The 27,246-nt window shown below is 35.2% G+C and overlaps 1 protein-coding gene across 2 annotated transcripts in view; it reads left to right on the plus strand.

Moving 5' to 3' along the window:
- Window positions 1-27,246, plus strand: part of LOC118181844 (LIM/homeobox protein Lhx5-like) — a 425,656-nt gene that overhangs the window by 320,492 nt on the left and 77,918 nt on the right. For both annotated transcript variants that reach the window (XM_085821076.1, XM_085821078.1), the window contains one exon: window positions 10,175-10,364. In XM_085821076.1, coding sequence (XP_085677202.1) covers window positions 10,175-10,364 — 190 coding nt within the window. The remainder of the gene's footprint in view (window positions 1-10,174; window positions 10,365-27,246) is intronic.

A 27,246-nucleotide genomic window follows, 5' to 3' on the forward strand; every position in this document is an offset into this window, starting at 1 on the left:
AAAAAAAATTACGGGTAATTTACTTACAGAATTAACAGAATTATAAGGATTACTCATAGTCAAGATTTTATGCATCTAATAATTGCTATCTTAAAGCACTCTAAATAAAATAATAGCATTGCACTTTCACATCATTTTACGAATTTGCAGAATTTAATTTTTTGTACATTTGAAGGTTTTACTGTTGCAGTCATTTCGAATTAAGATTAAGTATCAAAATATTTATTCTTAATTTTGTTTAGTGTTTTAAATTTTATCATCATAAAAGATTAAAAGTCTTTTATGCAGCTTGCTCAATACATCAACTTTTCCAAGCTTAAAATTGATTTTAAAGACTTTTTGGCATATTAAACACGTTGCTCAAAAAACCTGGTATAAAAATTTAATGTAAATTTGCCTCCGAAAGAGATTTTGGAAAAGAATAATTTCAGTAGCATCTTTATAGACGAATGAGTAAACCAAAGTGGGGAACAGTACAGTTGTTTACTGCTTTCCATTTAGTGAGAGATATTTTGCATCTTCTAATATTAATTTTCTTAACTCCTCGTCTTTCATATGTAAAAACGTAATTTGATTTTATATAAAAATAATTAATTAATAACATTCTATACAGCAATGACTTCATCTATCAAAAGTGCCGTTTTATATATTCATGAATTTTTTGGGGTGGGAAAAAAGCATAAGATCCTTACAACATGCAGATGTTGAAAGCATTACATTCCAGAAACAGTTCAAACATAAGCAAAAAAAATTACATGGATGAATTGTTTTCATAAGATGGAATGTGTAATAATACACTCGTGTGCAAAACTAAGAAAATTTGCAAAATATGTTTATTTTTGCGAAAGGTTTTGAACCAAAGGTGTTAATAATGCATAATTCCGCAGAAGAATTTTGCAAATATTTCAGAGTCGCATACGTAACCATACACGTGTGTGTCTGCGGATCTGTTATTGGGAGGGATAAGCGCACGAGGGTTTTCGGCGATTTCTGTTCATACTTCTTCACGGCACTCGCCGTGTTTCTCTCAAGAGTTTAAATTTTAAAAGGCATCAGGTAAAATGAGCTGCCAAGAAAGTATGGATGACGAAATGAAATGGAAAATTGTCGGTAGAGAGGCTGACCAGTCAAGAGCGCAGATAACTACAGAACTCTATGTAACGCTCAGTATCGTCTGCAACTTGTGGACAACAAGTTTCAGGACACTGGATCCATATCCAATAGGTCGTCACTAGGTCGACAAGAATCCATAACTACGCATGAAGATCATGTTCTGGCACAATTCGCGCTGGAACACAGGACAGTTTCATAACTCTCACGTGAGCCTTATGCTGCCACTGGAGACCTAGTTTTCACGGCCTACAGTTGCCATAAGGCTTCATGGGATAGGACTACATGCTTACCCGCTGTTTGCGTCCCACTCGATGCAGCACACAAAACAGCGCTTTTAGCATGTTGCAAGCAACACGCGCCTAGGTTGACTCAACGGAACACCATGCTTTTTACAACTGAATCGAGATTCTGTCTGTACACTGATTTTCGACGTACTGGTATCTGGAGAAAACCTGGAACACAATGCCATCCCACCCTCTTCAGGGTTGGATCATTACGGTGGATGGTAATGTTTGGCAGGCATTAGGCTGGACTACCGCACAACCCTGCTTACATTTGACAAAGGCTTTCCTGACTCCTATGCGGTACAGAAAGAAGATCTTAGAACTCAACGTTCGACGTTTCAGAGGCGCAGTTGTCCCTGGGTTTCTGTTAAGAGACGACAACGCTCGTCCATTAACAGATAAGAGAAAGTAACAAAAAGTGAGGATATATGGCTCATTCAGATATCTTGAGCTTAACCCTAGTCAGAATGTCTGAAACGCTCTTGACAGAGCAATTTCATTTCGCCATTTCCCTCCGACAACCATCCCGGAATTGAAACGTGCCTTGTTATAGGAATGAAACCGACCATCATAAGGACACTATAACCACCCTCTGTCCAGTATGGTATCACACGATACACCCTATATTGCTGTGAAAGGAGACTATACACCAGGTTGGAATCATTTTCGGTTGGATATCACAACGTGCATTTTGGACATCCCTACACCATCAGCTTTACTGGTAATCATGCGCACATAAAAAGACCTTTCAATGTTACATCTCTTTCTCTGTTATAGATCTATAGTCATACCAGATTTAATTAAAATATATTCTTTAGTCTTTTACAAATTCAGCATAATGTGCAAATTCTCTAAATTTCACACACGAGGGTATTTAAAATTGAAATAACAGACGTTTGCTTAATAGCGATAGTATCATGGTCAAATAAAATTTTAATAGCATCAAAAATGAAATAACAGTTTCTATCAGTTAAAAGAATTGGAATGTAAAGGAGAGTTAACATACTATGTATCATTCTACATTTCCGCTACAGTTCTAAAATTATTTTAAGTATTTTTATTTATACCAAGGCGAATTTCGTCTTGTTGAAATTTCCAAACTACATTTTCCTAAGTAACTGACTTCGATTTTGCATTTTAAACATGTAAAATACAATTAATGGGCTTTAAGTATGGATTAATATCCAATTCCAGAAAATCCTCGGTTCACTTTTGTGACGATACTTATCTTTCTAAAGTCTTCTCAACTCAACGCCCTTAACTATTCTACTGAATTTCCCGTTAAAGTCGCAAGTCTTTAAAGTACTCAATATTCTTTAAACTTTCATATAGAATTTGAGAATTTATTATTAACAAGCTCTAAAAATTCAGGTTTAATTTCTGAAAAATGCTTTTATTACAAAAAGACACAGTTACAAAGAATTAAATAGGGCAGATCTGTTCAAATTTTTAGGAGAAATTAAATGCAGTTTTTCTAAATATAAAATATTCAATATTTTTAAATAGGAAAAAAAAGTTAAACTCACTTCATAAGAATTAAATAAAAATAAAAAAGTCTGACGGATAAAAATTAAAGCGAAATGCAGCATAAAACCCTCTTAAATTCATTGTCGCGAATGATAATAGAAATTGGCGGGGGGGGGGAGAGTTGCAACGAGGAGAAGTTTGTATTTAAATAGACGATGATATTACATAAAACTTACACTTAAAAAAGTAAGGTACTAAAAAATAACAAAAATGACCGAAAGGAAATCTTCCGAAGCATTTTAATGATTTATTGCTATTTAATTTTAAACTCAGAATGTTCTAAAGAAGTATATAAATATATTCATATGAACAGAAGTAGATGATATGTGCTCACTTCACACTCTATTGGACACACACCGCTATTTATTTAACAAATAACTTTCTTTTGCACTGCTACAACCGGGTAAAAAATCTTTATTCATCCAGAAGCTGCATCATTGTTGGGAGATGATTGTACGGGATCACGAGACATAATGGTAATATTTTCGAGACGGTAGCCACGAAGCAGCCTTAAGGCCATGTAAACACAACAATCACAGAAACGACCTTATCTTGCTGCAGGAGCGCATTTGAAGGCTGAGTGGTCTTTTCTCGCCGCTCTCTGCCTCTCCCAATCCCTGATGCTCTTGCGCTTCTTTTCTCCACCCAACCATGCTCCCGCTCCTCCTATTCTCCTGGTATTTTCTTTCCTATTCCTCCCCCTTTCTTTTGCTTTCATTTTGTTTTTTGGTATATTTTGCTTTTAGAGTTTTTTCTACCTTACATTTGCTGCATATTAGACTTGCTAACTGCTTCTCTTTCTATTATGCATTATGCTATTGACATAGCTCGTTATATATAGACAGTCAAAGTTATTCCAGAATTTTAAATAATTTGAAATTTTCAGATGGTGATAAGTATTGTGAAATTGTTAAAGCTTCCTTTAGGTTCAAACATTTCCAGAAATGACCTGGAATGATTGCACTTTTTTTTTACTGCTTTATTTCTTCCCATCTTAAAAGAGTTACTTTTAGTGTTAACTGCGATTAAGTATTACACAACGAATAGCATTTCGTATTGATTCCTTATGTGCAACCTCCTGTCTTATTATGTTTATAACTGTAAAGGTATTTTCTCCAACCTTTCTGCATGCCTTTGTAGTGTAACGGTAGCATACTCGGCGTGTATTCGAGAGGTCCAGGGTTCGAGCCCCGGAGAGAGCACTGCGGATTCTTCAGCTTCCTGACATTAAAAAATTCTAAGTTACTCTACTGTGGCTCCCGAACTAAAAGATGAGGGATGATGATTCTTGATGATGAAGATGAGGGACTTTTCTGCATGCTTTTGCGGTGTAACGGTAGCACACTCGGCGTGTATTCTAGAGGTCCAGGTTTGAGTCCCGGCGAGGGAATTGCTCATTTATCAATTCTCCAGCTTCAGAGTAACCTAATGAGTCTAAAACTTCATGATTAATATTCAAAGAAATTCTCTTTAATATATAAAATATTTAATGTAGAATCATTCATCTAAAATGCATCTTTGTTAAATTACTTGGAATTTCACATGTAAGCTAATAACGTACTTGTGTAGTTAGTGATTAGGTAGAATGAAATGACGCACTGATTAAATATCGGACTGAAATATTTATTCTTTTTTTCAAGTGATAGTAATATGACTTATCTTTAAAAAAAAATTGTTTAAGAGATTGATTTTCCTAAATTGCATTAAAGGATTATCTGAACGATTTATACATTTTATTTCTAAAATGAAAAGTACGTGTTTATTTTTAGAAATAAAATAAAAGAAAAGTCTTTGAAACAAAGCTCCTTTAAAGATTTAAAGACAGTTTTTATTTTTTAATTTTGTAATACATAATAGTAAAAATAAATGTTTTCGATTAATGTTACTTCTTATTTGAAGAAATTATTCTTTTCCAAGACCGATCAGGTTCAATACAATGCATCCTTTGTGTTCCAGTTGAAAAGAGAACTTTAAAACTTTATAACTTATTAAGCTTTTATCTTTTTATAGATATAAATGTTACAAATTTCATTCCAGTATTCTTAATATAGTTATTGTAGATATACTGTTGGATTGTTGAATTTTGAGAAAATGCAACAAGAAATGCGTAATACCAGATGCGATGCCAATTGCAATTATTTATAAAAGTTCGTATTATTCATAAATATAAATATGAATAAAACAAAATTAAGTATGAAGAAACAGTGTTACTTTATAAAGCTTGTGTTTCAATATTTCTTCCTGTTCGATTTACGGAAAGAAATTTTTCAGGATTTTCTTTTACATCTAAATTCAAAAAAGTGCATTGTGACAGGTTGCATTTTTAGGGCAAAATTGTTCTTTTTATCAATGTGGTATTTTTAATATGGGAAAAGAAGTTAAATATCTCATTGCCTGAGTTCCTCAATCCATCGCTTTAAGTTTAAGTTTTATTAATTTTTTTTTTATTTGAAACGTGGTCCTTAGACATAACTGTAGAGACATAACTGTAGTCCTTAGACATAACTGTGCCTAATGTAGAGGCATTAGGCATTTTTTGAAAGCAGGAGAGATGAAAAATGAGCAATGCCCTCGCCGGGGCTCGAACCACGGACTTGTCGAATTGACCATTACACCACGAAGGCGGGAGAAAGACCTTATACACTTCCCCTTTTAAAGGGCGACTGGAGATTAGGGGACCCGATCGCCATCTCCTGGTGGTGGAGAATCATAATCCACCACCTTTTTAATTCGGACGCCCCTGTGGAGACACTAGGTTATTTTGAAGCAGGAGACATGAAAAATGTGCAATGCCTTCGCGGAGACTCGAATCTCGGACCTCTCGAATACGCGCCAAGTGTGCTGACCACTACACCACGAAGGCTTACTAAGAAGGCGGGAGAAATACCTTATGTAACAAGGGTAAAATAGTTCTTACTTTCGTATTATATATTTTCTTTCATGTGGAAGGTAATAGCGAATCGCCACATAATTTGCAATTGACATTTTGTACCTTTTTATTGAAAGGTAATTCTTAGAAGTCATGGAATGAAATATTTTTTATTGTGTTATTTCTTTCTTATCTGTTGAAAATAGCGGGAAATGAATCAAGTAAACTCTCTTTTAAAGATCCGTCAATATGTACGAAACGTCTTTCAGAAAGGGCTTAATATCAAAAGTAAACGGAACATTTATTAATGTATTTTACCATTCTGCATTCGCGGAAGCATACAAAAGAGAGATCGTTACATCGTGTATTAAAATTCCTGTTTTGAAATTTTTCTGACAGTTACTAAAAATTAGCCTTTCATCAGTTGTTAAATTCAAGGTTCTTCTGTTTAGACACTAGAAGATCTACATTTATCCCCACCTTATCTTCCACTACATTTCTCACCTCGCAGATTTCATTTCGGCCCAGCGCGAAAGACTCCTACAGAGGATCTGGTTGCTATAAAAGAGAAAAAGGAGATAAGCAACAAGACTAAATATTAGCAACGCAACAACACACTCCGGCATCAGAGGAAGAAACAGGGAACGGAACTGGAAGAAATAAAGCAAACAAACAAACGGAAGGAAAAAAAAAAATTCTCTAACCCTTTCCAGAAAACTTGTCAGTGGCTTTAGTAATCTTCCTCCAAAGTTTTAAGGATTTTAGGGTTTTGGGTGAGGAAACTTAAGAACAAAAGAGGCAGAAACAATGCCGGGGACTCGGATGAGAATAGACAGAACAACAAGACAGGACGACGGACAGTCAGAAAGTATCAGCGGTGAAAAGTGATGCTTAAGGATTGGGAAACTTTTGCAAGAGTAAAAGAGGAGAAGGAGGGATTGTTTTCGGCGAAGTCTCCTGGTAGCGGGTACTGGAGGGGGGCTGGAGGAGACAAGGCTCAGCTGGTATAGGTGGAGGGGGCGGTCAACACAGAAGAATAGTTGAAGGGGGAATGGGAGGACGGGTAGGGGAACGCGGGAGGTTTTTATGCGCGAATTTTGCGCGTAGCCTGGCTGATAAAAGGACTAAGAGCTAGGCTTTCCTTGGATTAATACCGCAAGCTGGAATTTGGCTCCCGCCTGTGCTGCAACGATAAGGTTTTGGTACACACAGATATATATATATATATATATATATATATATATCCAGTAGCCTCTTCTGTCTTCCTGTCTGTCTGTCTGTCCGTCCCTCTTCTGCCGCAGAACTGGAGGAGTAGGTGGTGTAAAAGTGAATCCTCGGCATTTTATTTACTTCTTTTTTTTTTTTTTTTTTTTTTTTTTTTCTTGATGCTTTTACTTTAAGGTCCTGGTGCCGTTTGGTTTGAAAACGGTAAACCACATTTTCAAAACTCATTCTTTAACGGTTTTTAATGCAGAAGAGAGAGAGGGAAAAAAAAAAAAAAAAAAAAAGAAGAAGAAGAAGTAGAGAATAAAGGGTTTTTTTTTTTAACTTCTAATTTTTTTTTTCAACTTCTTCTTTTCTGTAGATTTAAATGTTTACGTTAAGCCATTAAAGAGCTTAGCGTGTAAATCCTTGGATTTATATATTTATCTACGAGAGCCGAGAAGGCGGCTTTTAATATCAAGCGTAATCCGTGGATTTCTCCTTTTCTTCCACATTTTCACTTTTCTATTTTTAAATATTCTTAGACTGTATTTTTTTCCCTTTATTCTTATTTCTTTCTTTAAAGTGAAAAACTGGAATTCAAATTGAAGGGGTTTGTGAATTAATCACTACTTTGAGTTTTCTTTGTTTTTCGAGAGAGTTTTTAATGCCTCTTCATTAGCATATAAAACAAATGAATTAAACCAGATAAAGAAATAAGCTTCTTCATAATACAAGAAAAAGTTCCCCTTATATGTATATATATAGATATATAAATCTTCCAAATTTTAATCGTGAATGAGGTACAGTTTATAAACTGTCACGATTGGAAATGGGTAACAATTTAAGGAGTTTAAATACCATAACTGGAAACTTGCGTGTTTTAGGTTAAGATAAAACTACACAAACTAAAAAAGAACTTACAAAAAAAAAAAAAAAAAAAAAGTTCATGACCCCAAAACACATCTAATCGCTTCTAATTTTTCTGAGAGTTTGTATGATGGGTCCCTGAAGAATTCAAAAACCGGAATTGCTTACTGTCGATGAAAACATTTGCCTGTCATTACGTCTAAACAAACTACGATTAGGGGTTTAAAAGAATTCAAATTATTTCTCACATGAAAATTCACAATGCATTTAATTTCGCTTATAGTTATCGCATTTTCTATGTTTTTATATAGCTATTCTCTTTTTAATTTTATATTAAAATTATGATGTTTGTCAAAAAAAAAAAAAGGTTGGATTTTTGTAAAATATATCAAGGTATGTTAAAGATATTTTTAACTAGCCTTACTTAATATAATCCGCGAATTCTCCAGTTACACATATCAAATAATGCAACAGATTCAGAGATATAGGTTTGAAAAGCTGAATCCATCAAACTTAAAGTCGAGCCTGTGTACCTTAGGTTAACATCCTGATGATTCCTTTGCTACGTTTCTTTAAAGGCGACAGTGACTCACAGCATTTAGGAGTTGAGAAATATTCATTTGACGAAGCAGCAGGAGAGTGAGCATATTATCTTTATATTTCTGTAACTTAGAACTGAAATGACGAAGAAATTAATACTGCAAGCTGAAAGCAAATGTCTTAGAGTAAATAAATACACACACACATACGAACAGGGTGGTCATAAAAAAACTTCCTCTATATATGAACTCCTAGCTGCCTATCCATTAAACCAATCAAAATGAAATTATTTGAAAATATGCGCTCGGGATAGTGATTATTTAAAACAAAGAGCTCTCACAGTTATTGTTACAGTGAAGAAATTTCGAAATTTTCGAACGAAGCAATTAAATAACAAAAAAGAACAATTTAAATAACAAAACTGGGCAACACCCACTTTTTTCTTATATAAATTGATCCCGAGACCATGTCTGGGGATTATATTGGGGGAAGTATTGAAAAACCGTAAATGGTGTTGGAAAAATGCACGCATGATAAAAACTGCTGCTGTAAAACATTTGTAAAGAAAAGCATTGTAAAGTACCAATGAGAACACATCAGAGGAGAGGGAAAAAATTTTATTGGAATTACAAATTTTCATCTTATCCAATGTTTCAAGATAGAATCATCTCCTGTAAGTTTGCAGTTTCGCGGCCACAGCGATCCTGCGATTTCACACTGATGGATTTTTGGTTTCAAGTTAGAGTCATCTCCCGTAAATTTGCAGTTTCGTGGCCACCGCAATCCTCCGACATTACACTGATGGAATTCTGGTTCTGCGGTTATCCGAAATCCAAGATGTGCACACCATATCCACGAGATTTGCCAAAATTGAAAGTTGTAATTAGAAAGCGTGTCCAACTAGCAGTTGAAAGTACTGGAGTTAATATCCCGGTAAAGACATTGCACATTTTTCATGTTAGAAAGCTTAATTGCACTAGAAAGTAATTAACTAAAGACTGCAAATCTTTAGCTTTTAAAAATACATATATCTTTTTTATCTTTAAAAAATACATGTATCTTTTATCGTTTTATCTTTAAAATACATGTATCTTTTTATCTTTAAAAACACACGTATCCTTTTATCTTTTTTATCTTAAAAATACGCGCACCCTTTTATCTTTCTTATCTTTAAAAATACACATATTTAATGTAATTTATAATGTAGCTGACTGAAAATTTTATAAACACTTAAACCATATATGTAATTGATATATGATATTTTTAACTGTCACAATAAGCAAAATTAACAGGTGATTTAAAGGCAAGGAAATACGGCCAGTCTTCCTCAGTGGCACTTTCTGCATAACCTTGAACAAAAAAAAAAAAAAAAAAAAAAAAAAAAAAATTTCCTCTTTCAGGAAACTAAAGTAATGACACTACGTTGTTATTTTCCTGAATCTTGTTCTCAATTTACATGATGTTCAAGGTCAGACTTTTCTCATTTCTGTGTATTTTATCGCTATTACCAAACACGTGAGCTTGACATTTGTATGTAAAGGTGCACAACTCAACATATGAGTGAATCTCTTATGACAAAAGATGTAAATAAAGGTTCGGCGAAGATCTTACATGTTCGTCATTTATTAGGATTGATTACAAGCAGATGACAAAAATTTGCCGAATCTTTACTTAGTCCACATATTCATTGCCCTTTCCTATATCATTGATTAGATGCGCGTATTACCTTTCCCAACCATATACTTCATACCTCGCCTTTTATTCTTAGGTTTGGTTCCAAAATCGAAGGTCAAAAGAAAGGCGGATGAAGCAGCTGAGCACGCTGGGCGCCAGAAGACATTTCTTTCGCAGTCCCAGGAGAGCGATGAGGCCTCTTAGGCCCGGCATGTCACCCGACGGTTTGGACGACAGCCCAGACATGGTCTCGGGACCTAATTCGGGTTATGCCTATTTTTCAGGTAAGCAGTTTTCTATATATTAGTAAAATGATGATGGTTTTAGCAGATGAACTGACTGCTGCCCTGCGAAGTGAAAGTTTAATCTATTTCAGTAAATACATAAGAATATCACACTTAGAACAGTATGAAGTTTAATCCATTTTAAGTATTCGAATATTGGGTCTCACGTTTAAAGTTTCTTCTTTTTTTTTTTTTTTTTTTTTTTTTTTTTTTTTTTTTTTTTTAAATAGCTGTGCAAATAAAATTCCTAAAAGTTTGTCTCTAAATTAACACAAAATGTCTCTAAATTAACACTAAAATTTTTCTCTGAATATCTAAATTTGTAATCTTGGTCGCTAAAAATCATCAGCTTATCCATTAATTTGTCAATTTCGCTAAAAACTTCAGTTGGTAATCTATCCCACTATCGGTGCAGACAGAAGTAATTTGTCAAATACCTTTCTTTTCAGTGACTGTGTAGTAAACTACGTACAATGAACTAATTTCGAATTTAAGTTCTAAATATCCTGTGACCTTAAACAGATGAATGCGATTTTATATGTCATTTCATGTATGGTTTAGCTGGCTATGCAAATCTTTATCTACTTAAGACATCATATGAAACTGCTTGTAGATTCTTTGAGAGAAAGAAATCAGAATCTTAACAGATCAGGATGCAATAGATCGTTTAAAATTTATCGTACGTTCACCGACTAACTGCTCTTTGCTTATTAATTGCAAGCAAAGAATAAATTATTATATGAATAATGTATACTAAGTAATTTTATCTGTGCCTAATGAATACGATTAAAAACGATTGTCAGTTCCGAAAACTTTGTATTTGCAGCGAGCAATGCAAGATCATCAAAATAAAAGGAAAATTAATTTAAATACAATGTCCATTATTTCGTTTCAGCTAATAACATATGGGAAGCTTTCTGGTTTACCTACAATAGTTTTTTTTTTTTTTTTTTTTTTTTTTTTTTAATCAAGGATTAAATGCAAACCACGAAATTTTTAGTGTATTGAGCATGTTAATCGCTTTTTAATAAAAAGTTCGGCATCTGATAGCAAACATTTTAATATTCCTTCCTATCGCCATGCCTTTCAGTTCCCACTTAATCTACAGCCAAGCGCTGACACCACACCCCGAAGTCGCTCACTAAGAGCGTTGTCACTCACGTGACCATAAGACCGATGACAACATGGTCGTTAAAGTCGTTAATTACGGTCGTTGTCGTTTCACGCACCGTGATTCCGATAAACACGAGCAATTGACTTCACCTAAAAGAAAGTAGGGGCAATAGCTACCAAAAAAAGTTCCAAATTGTGTGCCATTGTCTTAAAAGGAAATGCTGTCTCTACCAATGGACCGCTTCTTCCTAGCAGACTTCTGGCACACAGCCTTCCATTAATGCAGTTCCGTCGCAACAAATGGCAAGGCTTTACCTGAAACTTTGGCGTCATTTTTTTCCCCCTTCCTCTAGCTTGGTGGCCTACGATTTCAGTTAAATATCCCGAACTAAGTGTTGGTTGTAGACTATTAATGGCACGAGCTGTCCTTTTCTGTTCGTGCTAAATGCAGTTCTGCAAGCAGGTCACAATATTTTCCTTTTTCCCCAGGCTTCTGCAATTCTTATAACAATTCAAGAGCTTTTGTTTTTTGGAGAGAATTTCAATCTAAGAAATAAAGGTGAAGAACTTTTCATCTGCAAATACTTCTCGTATAAAAGTTCATCGCGCTTATCATTTTTAATCTTACTTATTTATGTTAAGCAATTTCATGTCATTACAAATTCTTGTTGAATGAAAATTAAGCTTCTAAAATTGCACTTATTTCTCAAAACATAGCTTTCAGCTTTGAAAAGTAATCTTTTACGTGATGTGAAGAGCATTTTCGTTTTTTAACCAGTTGTGCGAAAAGCACATTACTGGGTTTACTCGCGTAATAGTCGTCCTCACGTAATAGTCGCATCTCCGTTTTAAAAGCAGAAAAAATCCTCAAAAATGTACAATACTGTGTAGTAGATGTTCTTGCATAATAGTCGCACCTAGACCTTTCACAATGAAAAATTACATTTTTTACTAATATTATTACATACAATAGTAAATACTCGCGTAATAGACCCACTTTGTTTGCCAATTTTTCATTGTGAAAGTCTAGGTGCGAATATTATGCAAGAACATCTACTACACAGTGTTGTTCACTTTTGAGGATTTTTTTCTGCTTCAAAACAAAGATGCGACTATTACGTGAAGACGACTATTACGCGAGTAAACACAGTATTGTGCTTTTCGCACAACTGGTTAAAAAAAGAAAATGCTCTTCACATCCCGTACAAGATTACTTTTTAAAGCCTGAAAGCTAACAACTTTGAACAATATTAAAAGCTTAGTTTTCATTCAACAACAAATTTGTAATATGACATAATTTCTAGTAATAGTAATTCTAGAAGTAAATAGCGTTACCAATAATAATATTAGTAACAAATGCAAGCTGTAAGCTGAGGTTTATATTTGAAAATTCCTTTTAAAGCTCAACTCACTTTTTCACTGGTTCATAGGCTTTTTTTAAATTAATAATAATCGGGGAAAATTTCTGTGCTTCTGAAGAAAATTATGCCTCTCTAGTTATTAAAAAGCGCTGTGAAAGGCGTGGTTTTTCTATATTTAAAGCTATGATATGTAATATTGTCAATAAGAAAGGTGGTGTTGGTGTATTTAATTATGGCAAAGCACACTAGGGCTATCTGCCTAAGGGGAGGGATGCCTTCGTGGAGGACTTTCTAAGGAAAACTGGCTCGTATACACGTTACACATGGGGAAAACCACGAAAACACCCATGCAGCCAGCCCGTTCGCGGGATTCGAACCTCGGACCGAACTACCAGTGTTCAGTTAATATTAAAAGAAACTCCGTCTAATCAAAGGGCAATCGCAAAATTAATGAAAGGATCATTGTCAACTGTAAATAAAGTGATTAATGCTGATTTGAATCTTAAAAAGACAAAAAAAAAAATATAATGTGAATCTTCTTTCTCCACGACGTATCACCGAACTCAGAATGCCATGCAGAATTCTTTATGAGAAGCAATGATCCGGATAAAAATAGACAAATGTTGCCTGAATAAAAAAATCTTGGGCATTTTTAAATGACTGCAATAAAAAGAAACGTGTTTATTATCATCAAAATGAAAGAAAAACCTGGTTCTAAGAACTAAAAATTTTTCAAAGGGATTTAAGATTTTTTTTTTTTTTTTTTCATTAACAGCAAATTTAATATAAAGAGAGTGGTGGAAAATGCAAAGATCAACTTTACGTACTATCAGGAACATTTTTTTTTTTTTTTTTTTTTTTTTTTTTTCCAAAATGTGAAGTACCTTCTCTTACCCACAGTACCATCAAGACAAAACAAGCAGCCCCACATCAAAATCCAATGTTAATTTCCTGAAAACAAACGGAACAAGATACCGATATCAGGCCCCATACCCTTCACACATACACTTAGTAAATCTTCTGATGTATCACCCATGAATTTTTGCTCTTTGGGATTTTTAAATAGCGGATTGTCCAAACGTCGATCCACAACCCTCCTTGAACTTTGGAAAGCTATTCAAGAGGAATAGGTTAAAACTCCTCTTTTCGATACTAAAAAAAAGTCTTGAAAATTACGGTTATAAACATAGTGAAGAATAAGCGTTATCAAATAGAATATTAAAAACACAAAATTTTTTGGTACAATATTTCTGAAACTACAATTAAAATCGTCTAAAAATGTGCCAACTGCCTCTATATCTGTGCTCAGAATTAAACACGTCCGTGCAGCTTTATAAAAACCAATGTTCTGTCAATCCCACGTTCAGCGTAGACGACATTTTTATAATTCGATTAAATACTTACATTTTGTGTTTTTAGAGGTATGAACAAGAAGCTTTATACTTTATTGGCATTTTTCACTCTTTTAAAATAAAGATTGAGGCAACATCGTGGACAACAGTGCAAAAATATTGTTTTGAGACAATCTTTGATATAATAATAGTCTCTCTCTTGATTTATGATCTGTGGTCAAAACTCAAAATTACAAAATAGTGTGAAAAAGGAATACACGGTAAAGCTTTCACAGACAACTACTAAAAAAAATACTGACTTCTGTTGTCAAAGAAAATAAATGAGTATGCTCCTATATTGGCGGGGCGCTATTTCCCAAATCGTGGTATCAACCTCACCGTCTAAACACTGAAAGTGAACTACTCCCTTAAAAGCCGTTAATGCACCACAGATTTCGCTTCATTACCCATTAAGTGACGCTGCTCTGTTAAAACCACAAAAACTGGGGGGCCGTTTGTTTTAAAAGGCTGAGGGACAGAAGAGGGAGGTCAAAAGAAAACGGGGGAACACGCAAAAACACTACAGAAGGGTCCCCCGTAGCGTGTTTTAGCAAAGCAAACGCTTATCCCCCGCCCCTTAAAAACCCACCAAGTGCCTCTTGTGACTCGTATTTTCGAACATCAATTCGCTCTCGAGCCCCCGCGGTGCTACGAAACTCCGGGCGTTATGAGGACCGTCAACAGTCCTCTTTACAAGGACCGGAGGATTAAAAAAGTTGTCGATGCTCGCAGTTGGACTCACTTTCATGAAAACGTCCATCCGCCAACCAGATGGTAGACCCAAGTTTAATTTTTTACAGATGTCGCAGCCTTTCCATTGTGCCCTCATACAGTCCTTACTCCTGCTTACATACAGTCCTTACTCAGTAACTTACACACAAATAATATTCATTAACGGCTATCTATCTATGTATATATAAAGAAGAATATCTGTGTGTTTGTTCACGATTAACTCAGTCACTATTATAGCTATCGTCACCAAATTTTCTACCATTCTTTTCTGGGTCCTGGAAAATGTCGACGTCTACTTTTTTTTTAAACTTAAATCAGAGGTATTAATTAAAAACGCTCAAAACTCTCATTTTCGCCCTCATTTTTCCGAGTGGCAACAGTCTCTCACGCTGGGGATAAAAATCTGCTTTATTTCGTGAAGCGTTGCCACTGCTCGCTTTCAAATCGTAGAGTTTGTTAATAAAACATTTCTAAGTTTTACAATGAAATAAAAATAGCATTTCCAAATATTAAATACATTATTCCCTATTCCAAAAATTCGTGGGAAGCCATTTCGTCTGTTCCCATCTTCGTACGACTTTAATCAGCGGGATACTAATTAAAAACTTTGAAAACGCTCATTTTTGCACTTATTTTTTCGAGTGGCAACAATCTTGCACGTTAGAGATAAAAATTCTTTATTTCGAAAAGTACTGCTACTGCTCGCTTTCCAATCGTAGAGTTTGTTTTGCAAAAATTTGCAAGTTTTACAAAATCTATGTATATAAAAAAGAATATCTGTTTGTGTGTTTGTTTGTTCGCGTTATTGATTTCTGATCCATTATGATCAATTTTTTGCCACATTTAAGCAACTAAAATCGAATACAGGTGAAATGTTGGATGGAAGCTGATTAGAAAGATTAATTTTGGTTTTTTCTAATCAACGACCATTTGATTAGAAAGATGAAAATTATCAAAAACTGCTTGCTATTGTTACTGATATAATGAGAGAGAATTAGCTTATTTGTCTATCGAAATTTTTTATGTTAGGTTCCATATCGCATCAGACTAAAAAATGTATGAATAGGAATCGTATTCATTTGCATCGTTATTAGAGAAGGCTTACAGCGGTATCGTTCTCTCTGTTCTTAAATACAATACTCTCAATCTAACAGAACTGGTACTTCCGCTTGTATAATATATTAACATACTTGAAATATCCCAGGAAAACAAGCTGGACCACTGCCATATGATGCCAGAATAAGACTGTCAGAATCCAAAACTCCAGAATTACCTCACTGATGTCGAACATAGTAACGATTATTTAACGTCAGAACTTAAGAATTAAAGCAAACAAACTTGATCCTTTGAAGTTTTAGTTAATTGAATTAAAATGCTGGCGATTACACACGTCGAGATTTCAAAAGTGAAGCATTCAAAGCATTACATTACGGCTTAAATGAATCTTACGCAAGTTGCAAATTGATCTGTAGTAACTTACTTATTCATTCTAACCTGCTGCCATTACATTAAGCATTAAGTTCGTAAAATTGTTATTTATCGAAGACTTAAAGAAGAATATGAAGTAAAAAGTATTAAATCTGCTATGGATTAGATTATCATTTCTTTCTGTAGCGAATGCTATAAAAATAATAAATAACATTAGTTATGTAATATGTGTTTTTTTTAAAGATGAATATATTTTGTACGTTTCCATTATTTTGCGTTAATTTTCATGGTCTTAGGCTAGCAGTTTCATCCTATAGCATATTATTGTTATTCCTTAACGATTCTCCCAGTTCAGGAACTTCAGGTAGAATTTAAGTAAGCATGATTTATGACAACGATGTCATACTAACAATTAAATTTACGATCTGTTTGAATTTTTTTTTTTTTAAATTTATGAATCACTCACATCTACCGATGCAGATCTGAATCTAATGCTCTGATTTGTTTACTCTCTAACACATTACTACAGCATTATACTTTTCAATAAGTTTATTATTCATTTTAACTAAGCTTCTGAACTTAATTAACTTATTTAATCAGCTCCCCGAAAATTATGCATGCTACTCTGGATTTGAAATACAATCTTTAATAACGGTCCACGATGCATTTCAACATTGCAACATTTTTTATTTTCTTAAATCGTAAGGTATTTCCTCTCGTCATCCAGCATGCCTTCATGGTGTAATGGTTAGCACACTCGGCGCTATTCGAGAGGTCCATTTTCTAGTCCGGGCGAAGGCATTGCTCATTTTCCCTCCGCTGCTCCCGTCCCCCCCCCGAAAAAAAATTAAGACTCCACAGTGGCCCCCGAAATAAAAGATGGTGAACAGTATTTCGTCATCACCAGAATTTAGCGATTGGGTCCCCTCATCTCCAGGCACCCTTTAAAAGGGGGAGTATATAAGGTATTTTCTCCCTCCTTCTATCATGCCTTCGTGGTGTAACGGTAGCTGACTCAACTCGTATTCGAAACGTCTAGTTCGATTCCCCGCGAGGGCATTGCTCTTTTTTCACGTTTCCAGCATTTAAAACCTAATGACTCTGCAAAATATAATAGTTCTAATTTACTATTTATTTTGCTCTAATTTACTATTTTTTTTCTCTTGAAACTTGAAGAGGAAATTATAAGTCGAATACATTTTATGATAGCCAAACATACAAGACATTATAACCGTGCCCTAATTGGAGTACTTGTAGAATTTCTTTGTAGAGTGTACTACTGTAGAATTTTCTTGAATTGTAGATTTCATTGTAATATACCCATAAATTAGATTTATTAAATTATGTAGCAAACACAGGAAAGATATATAATTAAGGAGAGGGATGTCTTCTTGAATAACCTTCTAAAGGATTAAATCATTTGAATATGGCAAAGCATCCAAGCTGCTCTTTGCCTAAGGGAAGGGATGCTTTCGTGGAGGACTTTCAAAAGAAACTGGCTCCTATTCACGTTACCGGGTAAAATCACGAAAAACAACCATGCAGCCAAACACGTTTGTCTAGGATTGAACCTGGGTTAAACTACCAGTATTTAGCTGTCTTGAATTAAGTTACTGATTTGGCTCTATTTGTTAAGGGAAACTGGTTTATATTCATATTACACATGGGGGAAAATACTCATGGAAGCAGTCCGTTTGCTGGTATTTGAACAGAGGCTTTCGGTAATCTTATCTGCTGGACTATTGGTGAGTCCCATTAAATATGTATGTAAGTATACGAAATCATTTCTTTCCATTCCATGACCACCTCCTCAGTTGCGGTTTACAACCTAATTGTTGGCACAAATATAGTCCCTTCATATTTTATGTACTGTAACTTCAGATGATCATCAGCAGAAATGCTGAGTAACACTACATCCGTTTTATTCTTTCCACCGATCTCAAAGAGTTTCCTCATTACCAATTTTATAGCTCCCTGTTATGCTTAGATTCCCCAAACCTTGCAAATATGTACTGTCCTTTCATAGCAAGAGGTAAATATGCATTATTAGAAAGCTGCCTTATACCATCTCCTATTCTTAAGGAGTTTATCCTGTGGTTTAAAGACAGGAACAACGGAAAGCTTCCATTAACACGATAACTGGAGACAGGAGAACATCCTTTTCTTTGTCCGAGCATCATCCAGCCTTTCCAAAATCTCAAGAAATTAAGTTCAGTATAATGATCCAACGTTTTAAAAGTTACTTTTCAGTGGCTTCCGACGCTCGGCAGCTTTCCTGCAAACTGGAAGCAATTAACCGATTACAGAAAGGGTAGCGATAAATCGATTAGGGAGCTCGGAAGCTCGGCCCATCGATTAAGCGATTAACCGACAAATCGTTTTTTAATTGAAAGTTAATCGTGAAGTATGCCGGCACAGATTCGCTATGGCGATTGCCGTTTTCGATTAGAAGTTCTGAGAGTTATTAATCAGCTGGTGTTCAGAAACGATTTGGAAAATCATTCTGTCGTCTCGAAAAAGGAGGTTTTAATAGTTTTTAGAATGATTTGCAAGCCTGTAGAATAGATTTGAAACCGTGTCACTTTCGTAGCAAATAACTTATATTGCTCCTTTTATACCATCAGATCATTTTCCGGAATTCCTAAAATAATCCTAAAGGTAAGATAACGTAAGATTTTTTATTGTTCCCAGATATGTAAAAGCTGTTAATATAGTCACAAAATCTTACTTTTTTTTTAACATAATGAGATACATTCTGCAAGAGAAGAAAAAGAAGAATGACCTCGCTTGTTTGCATTAGCTGTACATAAGTCACATGATCTCTGAGGTCATCTGCATTACGTAAGTCACATTATGAATGAGGTCATCAGAATGTATCTCATTTCCATAAAAATTTTAAACTTTTTAAAATTATCGCTTTAGTAAAAGGCTGGAAAACAAATACTTTTTAGAATTTAGTTGAAGAATTTACCTAGGAATTTTAACTTTTATTAGATAAGAATAGCAAAAGACCTGTAAATAGGTTTAAGAAAAAATAAGCAAAAACAGTTTGTTCCAGAAGATGGTGAGGTACTCCTGATAATAAAGTCATTGTCAGGATAAGCTACGTACTTATCTAATAATAGTGATAATTATAGATAAATTATGCATTATATCCTTGATAAAAATAATCCTATTTTCTACTTGATTGGCAGCAATTTGAATGTGCATTTTTTCTCATAGTCATATTTGACAAGCTGAAATTGATTCATTTATGTTAAACACTTTTAAACACGGATGATTCAAAAATTAAAAACAAAAAAAAAAATTATGCTTAATATGCAGAGGATGAAAAATATGTTTTTTTTGTTTAAACAATTATGAGAAATTATTTGAAAATTATCGGCCAAAAGGGATGGACACCTATTCTAAGCGAAACCAGTTGGTATTCACTTCATACGTGGGAAAAAACTCGAACACGTCCATGAAACCAAATAGTTCTCTAAGATTCGAATGCGGATCAAACTACCAGTTTTATCAGCTCACATTCTCTTCGCCACTTGCAGGTTGATAAAAGTAGTAAGATGTAATTATATGGCACAAAGTTTGATATTGCAGTAGATAATGCAATAGCATATAGTTCATTACTTATATTTGGAAATCACATTTGGTTCATTACATTTGGAAAACAAAGATCACTTATGTTTCAAGTAGGGTTCTACCTCCTTAAACGAGTGTTATCAAAGACAGACGACAGTCATAATTTCTTCCAGGTAGCTCCAAATGAATTAATAGAATAGTGAATACTTCTTCAAGCCTTGGCGGGGTTGAGATCTGGAGATCCATTTCCTAAATTCAAGAAATAAATTTGAATTTTCAAGAAATAAACTATAAAAATACCGGCTTTATCGTCATTAGAGCAAAAATATCGACTAATATCAACTTAAGATTTAGCATGCTAAAAATATTAAACTCCGATACATCATTAACAATAATTATTTGATTATTAACAATTCCATTAACGATCACATGGGTGTCAGTGTTACAGCCCAATGATATCTGTAATAAACCATAAAAATACCGGCCTTCTAGTGTTTCTTTCGAGATTGCTAGATTTATCCTTCCTCGTTAAAATTGTATGCTACAAAAATTCTTCCAAAATCAGATGATGCGAAAAACGTTATATTCGAAAGTGAAATTGTACTCATCCATAAACAGCACTGACTTCAGTTACTATCATCAGTGATACTCTTCCATTTATGAGAAACGAATGATTGTAATTGGCTTATTTGCCACATCAAACAAGATTCTTTTTACTTCAAAATAGGCATCATTTATTTCAAACATAAGGTCTTGCAGCGTTTGCTAATATTTTTATTTTAAACAAAAACTTTAAAATATTGAAACTTTTACTCTAATTGTACTCTACAGTAAGTTTATAAGGCATTTTCTCCCGTCTTTCTGCATGCCTTCGTGGTGTAATGGTAGCACCCTCGGCGCGTATCCGAGAGGTCCAGGTTCCAGTCCCGGCGAGGGCATTGCTTTTTTTTTCACGTCTTTTGCATCAAAAACAGTGGCGGCCGAACTAAAAGGTGGTGAATGATGATTCTTCACCACCAGGATTTGGAGGTTAGTTTCGCCAATCCCCAGTCGTCCTTTAAAAGGATTAGTATATAAGGCATTTTCTCCATCCTTTCTGCATGCCTTCGCGGTGTAACGGTAGCACATTCGGTAGCGCGTATTCGAAAGATTTAGGTTCGAGTTCAGGTGAGGGCACTGAGCATTCTTCACGTCTGCTGCTTCAAAAAAGCCTAATGACTCTACAGTTTATTACCACTCTCACCAATTATATTATATAGATTTCTTGCTTTTCCAAGAATTTTTTTCATAGATTGCTGCCATTGAGAAAAGCAAATAATGCCATACATTCCCAGCTAATGTCCATACTTTTATACTGATGCATGGGACTGTCTACTTCCGTGACATACTGTCTAGACGAAGTTAATCAGACTGCTGAGTTGACTGAAGAAGATAAAAGTAAACAATAGTCTTCTTGCAAAAATATGTTGCATATAGTCTTCCTTTCACAATAGAAACACGTACCTAGTTGCTAAAGAGAACTACTACCTTTCTTTTAACGAAAGTGTTTAAAAAAAGAAAGAAAGGTATTTCAATGGGCGGTAACATTTGGACAAGATAGCTCTGGTCTCTTTGGCACCCATTCTTCATTTTGGAACTGACATTCGTCTCTTTGACATCCATTCCTTATTTTGGAACTTATTTTATGCCTCATTGTCCATTACATAAATGACTTAAAACCCATTTATTGCAAATCCATCCAACGGTTCTATGTTTTAATGCACTAGTAAACGATTGTTCTATGATTTAACAAAAACTTAAGGCTGGAATAGAGAAAAGAATCGCTGAATTTTTACAGAAACGAGTCTCACGCTAGATACCTCTCTAAATTGATTTATTCTTAATAGAAGGTGTGGTAATCTTGTATCTTTTTAAAGTCCACTGTTAGTCTTTCTATGAAATTTAATTAATACAATTGTTTTTATCCTTGTAACACATAGAAATCTGCTTTGTTCACGTAACAGTTGGAATCAATTTATGCACATTTCTTAGCTCTCCCATTTATATTTATGCATGTATAATTGATAAATAGACAAACAGATAAATATTCCTCGTGGGTTTCTTTCGCGGAATTTTAGTACATGTATCAGTACCATTTTTCATCACTTTTGCCTTCTTTTATACAAATGCGGGCATTTGATGCGAAGTGTATCTTATGTTTAAGTAAAAGATGCTAATTTCATATGAACGCGCGCAACTTATTCATAAACGGTAGACGTCTCTAAATCGGATATCGCGACATTCATACAAAGTGTATCGTAGCTGCCTATCTGACATATTCATGCCGCAGAATTCCTATCGCGGTATAGCCAGAAGGCAGCAAGCCCTCCTATTTTTACCACCATTTCCCTGGAGTTTCCCTACCAGCAGCTCTTCCTTCCTTCATCCGAATGCAGAATAAAACCTCCTCTTTGCATATTCATGGACCACCGGCAGAGGGGAGTGCGGCAGGACAAAATGCTCCTGTCGTTGTCACCCGGCCGTCACCCCCTAAGACACACAAGTGTTTCCAATCGGATAGTTATATGCTCATGCAGATTAATCCCCTTCTCAACACAATACATTAATCTTCCTCCACCCTTCCTCCTCTCTTATCCCTCCAGGATCCGAATACGCTTGGGAGGTTAGGTTCGACCGCACTGGAAGCACCCCCAGAGGGTTCTATTTTATCCTGATCGCTGGAGAATTCCTGCCAGACTCCCACCTTCCACACACCCCCTTCTCCTCTTCTCGAAACAACCCTCACTCACAGAATGATCGCAGTGTAAAGAGAGAGGGAGATGTAATAGCCCCGATCTTTGGATTTCTAGATTTCGTTTTGATGACTGGGTTTACATTCTGTTCGTGTTATTTATATCGTACCTTCGTGGAGAATTTTGACTCGACTATAAATTCAATTCTTGTAGTAATAACAGGAACTCTGAACCATAATGAATGAGGACTTCGTAGATGAAGTAATTAGCAACATTTCCAAATTTCTTCTGTTTATTTGTCTTTTCCTCTGGGCATCAGCAAAAACAAAATGATTTCAGAGTTTAAGGAAAAGTGTGCAATCGTCAAATATTCGCATATAATGCGTTTTGAAACCACCGTGCGTAATATGCTGCCAGATAGATTGTGTTGCTTTCCTTCAAATATCTGTCCACTTTCTATCAAACAAGTTATGTAGTGGTTAATTTCCTATTTTTCACGGTCCTTGTCATGTAAACATAAAAATGTGCTTTACATAGTTATATTTCCATTACATGCATGCATGTTTTTCTCCGGGAATTTTTCTTCTGGAGATGTATCTTGCTTTTTTAATCTACCAGCAGCCCAGAATAAGTATTAATAACATGGAAAGTTTATTTATGACAATCTACAAATTCCATAGAACAAGAGCAAGAAAATGTCTTTAAATATTTGACAACAAGAAATTTATTTCATTCTTATGAATAAATAACAATAATTTAAAAAAATGTTTTAGTCACTGTAATTTTACTTTGGCAAAACGTAAATGCAACTCATACTTACGTCCTTCTGTTAATTCAGATTAAAGGGGGGGGAGATGATTATTATTTTGTAGGGATTGTTCCTGTAACTAAGAGTAACTTGCGGCGATTCCTTATGTTACGACTTTGTACATAGATAATTTTAGTGCAATTATATGTAAAATTGTTGAATTTTTCTATGCAATGTAACTTCAAAAACTTTAAAGGGTCAAGCTATGACGAAAAGGTAAGAATACAGGAACAACTCCATTTAAAATAGAGTAAATGGGTATCTCGGCAATTTGGCGAAATATCGCCAAGCTGGCAACGGTTTGGCGAGAAATTTCCAAACTTCGCGATAATTTGGTGACATTTTGGTCCGGTCCCTATATTACCCTAATATTTATTGTAATTGAATAATTCTATATGTAATTCATCACTATATTTAGCTGCAACCATAATTTGTCCCTCATATTGCCTTCTAGTAATTTCGAGAAGCAGAAAGTACTAGAAATATCTCGTTAACCCTGTGAAAACCAAAGCCGGAGAGAGCATCTATTCTCAGTTGTTGCTGTTAGCTGTTAGCTCAGCGTGACGTCGAAGAACTGAGATATCTCCAGGCAGCTTTCTCTTCAGCTGTTGCATCAGGTTCATCTATTTACAATAAAATTAATGTAAAAAATTTCTTACCTTCTGCATCTTCAGTGTTCGCGATGCCAGGCTTCTAATAATCATATTTTCCAGTAAGAGTTTCTATTAGAATTAACAGGCCATCTTGTCTTTTAGATATTTATTCAAAGGAACACTAATGTGCAATATTTACATGTAGGTGATAATTATTTTAAGACAGTACATTTTAATTGTTTTTCTGAGTCAGAAGTTTTGTCTTTACGCTCCTCAGAGTGGTTCGAATCTAGTCTCGTTCTCAGATCTCAATTAGAGAAAAAGAAAGAAAGGAAGAATGCCCGCCATCTGGTGGCAAGAATGGAACATCAGCTGCGCTTTGCACTGCGTTGTGGTTAACGTTCGTAGTAGTTTGAAATGTAACTACTGACTGTCTCTGTGATACTGTGAAGAATTGTACAGGTACAATGTGGAAATTTCTAGATCTCCGAAGTGGGTTTTTATTTTGGATAAAATAAATTTTATCAACCTATCATCGGAGCTGTGTGCATTTAATCTATTACAAACGCGCACGCACGCAATACTTGAACAGATGTGTGAACTACTTATTGTAATGTCTAAGATGAAACAGGTGTCGTTTTTTATTTTACATACAAAATTATCTGAAATTTCATTTTCGGTTAGTTGGTAATCTTTCACTTAGCTTTCATCTATGAAAATCTATTAAACATCATTGACTTTGGTTTGCTGATTCATTTACATGTTTGATAATTTCCTCTTGTACAGTTTGTATGGTGGCATTCACATTTATTCCGAGTGTAAAATTAAATTAAAACCAATATGCTAGAAGATTCGTTTTCATACTTGAGGTTCTCATATATATCCGTTAACTCGTAGTTGCCTAAGCCCCTTAATTTAATCCATAATGTAAGACCCGCCCTCTGGGAAGAGGTGCTCTGAAACTAAACTGAATTTAATATCCAAAAGCTATTCATTGAATTGGGAGGGCCGGGGGAACAGTGGCTAGCACGTCGAGCAGTAGTACCACAGGTCCGTGTTCAATCCCCAGGCTGGGCAAGGTTGACTCAGATTTTCATCCCTGGAGTAGGTCGATAAAATGACTACAAAATCGCTTGGCGACTAAACACCGAGGATCCTTCGACAAGCTGATCACTTGTCCAGGCTAAGATGCACAAGTTTCCGGGAACCCACGGTCTAGAAAAGCAGATATCAAGGCACTGCCGGCCATGGCTTTCTTATGAGCTGTTGGTACCGCCGAGTTTAGTTTTAATGTTTAGTTCATTGAATTTGTTTAATTTGTTGTTTTTTGCTGTGAGGTACATTGGATACATATGACAATATACATATGTATCCAATGTACCTATACCACCAATGTACCTATGTATGAAACTTTTTATTAATTGTATACTGAAGCATATATATGCACACGCCCTTGTTTGGCCACGTCAATACCACATATTCTCCATTAATATATTTCCGATGCAGCCCTTTCAGGAAGTCGCCAGGGTTGTGTTGTTCTAAATAGGTGCGGGTACCGGACGACACCCGATTTGTCATATTAAGCCGTCCGGGTGTCCGGGCCCTGCATTCACCTGTCACCTGTGTGACTAACCTCGCTTGTCTGACATCAGAACAAGCCCATAAAATTCGCCGCTGCAAGAAGTACGTGATTATGCTGGTCGTTGGCAAGAGCCTTGGGCACCATATAGCTGATGATACGATTCCCCCCCCCCCCCAATTTTGAGAAACAGTTCCCTGGAGGTAGTTTCGAGAGTCTCCCGCCCTTCTTCCCTTACCACAATCCACACGACAGGACTTTCGGTTCTCCGTATATGTAGAGTGTCCTCGTGCCGCAAAGACACTATGCATTTACACTATGGTATTCGAACCGGACCTTTCGGTACTCAGAGACCCTTCGGTAGTCAGAGTCACTAACCACACTCTCGTTTGGCCCGCTTGTTTAATTTGACTTGTCTTACTCACTGGAACATGACCTTTTCCTTTACACTATGCCTTTTATTCGAGAGGGATTTGTCCTAGCCAAGTAAAACAAGAGTGCAGGGTTTTTTTTTTTACAATGCCAAGGATTCCACTTTAATTGAGAGCTACTGTAATGACTTGGGCTTTTGGCAAGGACTTGGCTTCAGTAAGGGCTTAAAATATCTCTAATAACCTGAGTTTCGAAATGAACAAATGTGCTCGCTATCTAAGCTCTAAGGAGTCAATAACAACCCTGGATAATTTCTACTTTATCCCGAGACTCATAAGATTTGGTCTTAGCTCATTACGAATCCGGGAGACAATGAGTGACCTTCACAAACGTTCCAATGAACAATCAAAAACATGTATACATTGCAGACAAAACGTAAGCATTTTCTATTGAAATCGCTGGAAGTTGATGTTTCTCAGTGTAAATTGCAAAAAGGTAGTTTTTCTTTTCTTGGGGATCAGCATCATTTAAATCTTTAATGTGCGTTGTACACTGAGCCGGTAAAAAAGTGACAAGCAAATAGCAAAGTTACCTTTTTATCAAAAAGCTATTGTATTCCTCTTCTTAGACTGTCATGCCGCCTGGCTAAAAAAAATTCATTCTTTTATTTTTCAAGAAAATTAATTTATTCTGCGTTCAGTATTTGAAAAATACTTAAAATTGATATTCTAAAATCACACATAAAAGTGAAAGTACAAAAATGGTGTAGTAACTATTTTCTCTAAGTTCATTACAAATGTAGAGTACTAATAATAATATTATTATTATTTGATAGATTGATGATTCTTTAAAGAAACAAAAAGGATAATTCTATAAAGCAATGCAGAAAATCTGTAATATAAAAAAGTAGAATGTCAGACGGCAAAATTTATCTAACTCACAGTGGCGGAGGCTGAAGGGGAGGTTCAATCAAATAGCTTTAATTAGCCTGAAGAAATACAATTGATTAGAAATAAAATGATCTGCAATATAAAAAACGATCGATAACCTAACCGTAATTTTAAATCACACACATTCCGAAACTATAAATAAATAAATAAATACGTAAGAGCTCTTTCAAATAAAGTAAAATAAAATAATAAAATAAACAGCGAAACACGAGTTCCAACCAAGTCTCTCCATGAGGTCATGGAA

This window comes from Stegodyphus dumicola, chromosome 7 (assembly GCF_044657685.1).
Source record: "Stegodyphus dumicola isolate Sdum_Otavi_A_Nest chromosome 7, ASM4465768v1".
NCBI classification, from domain to species: Eukaryota; Metazoa; Arthropoda; class Arachnida; order Araneae; family Eresidae; genus Stegodyphus; species Stegodyphus dumicola.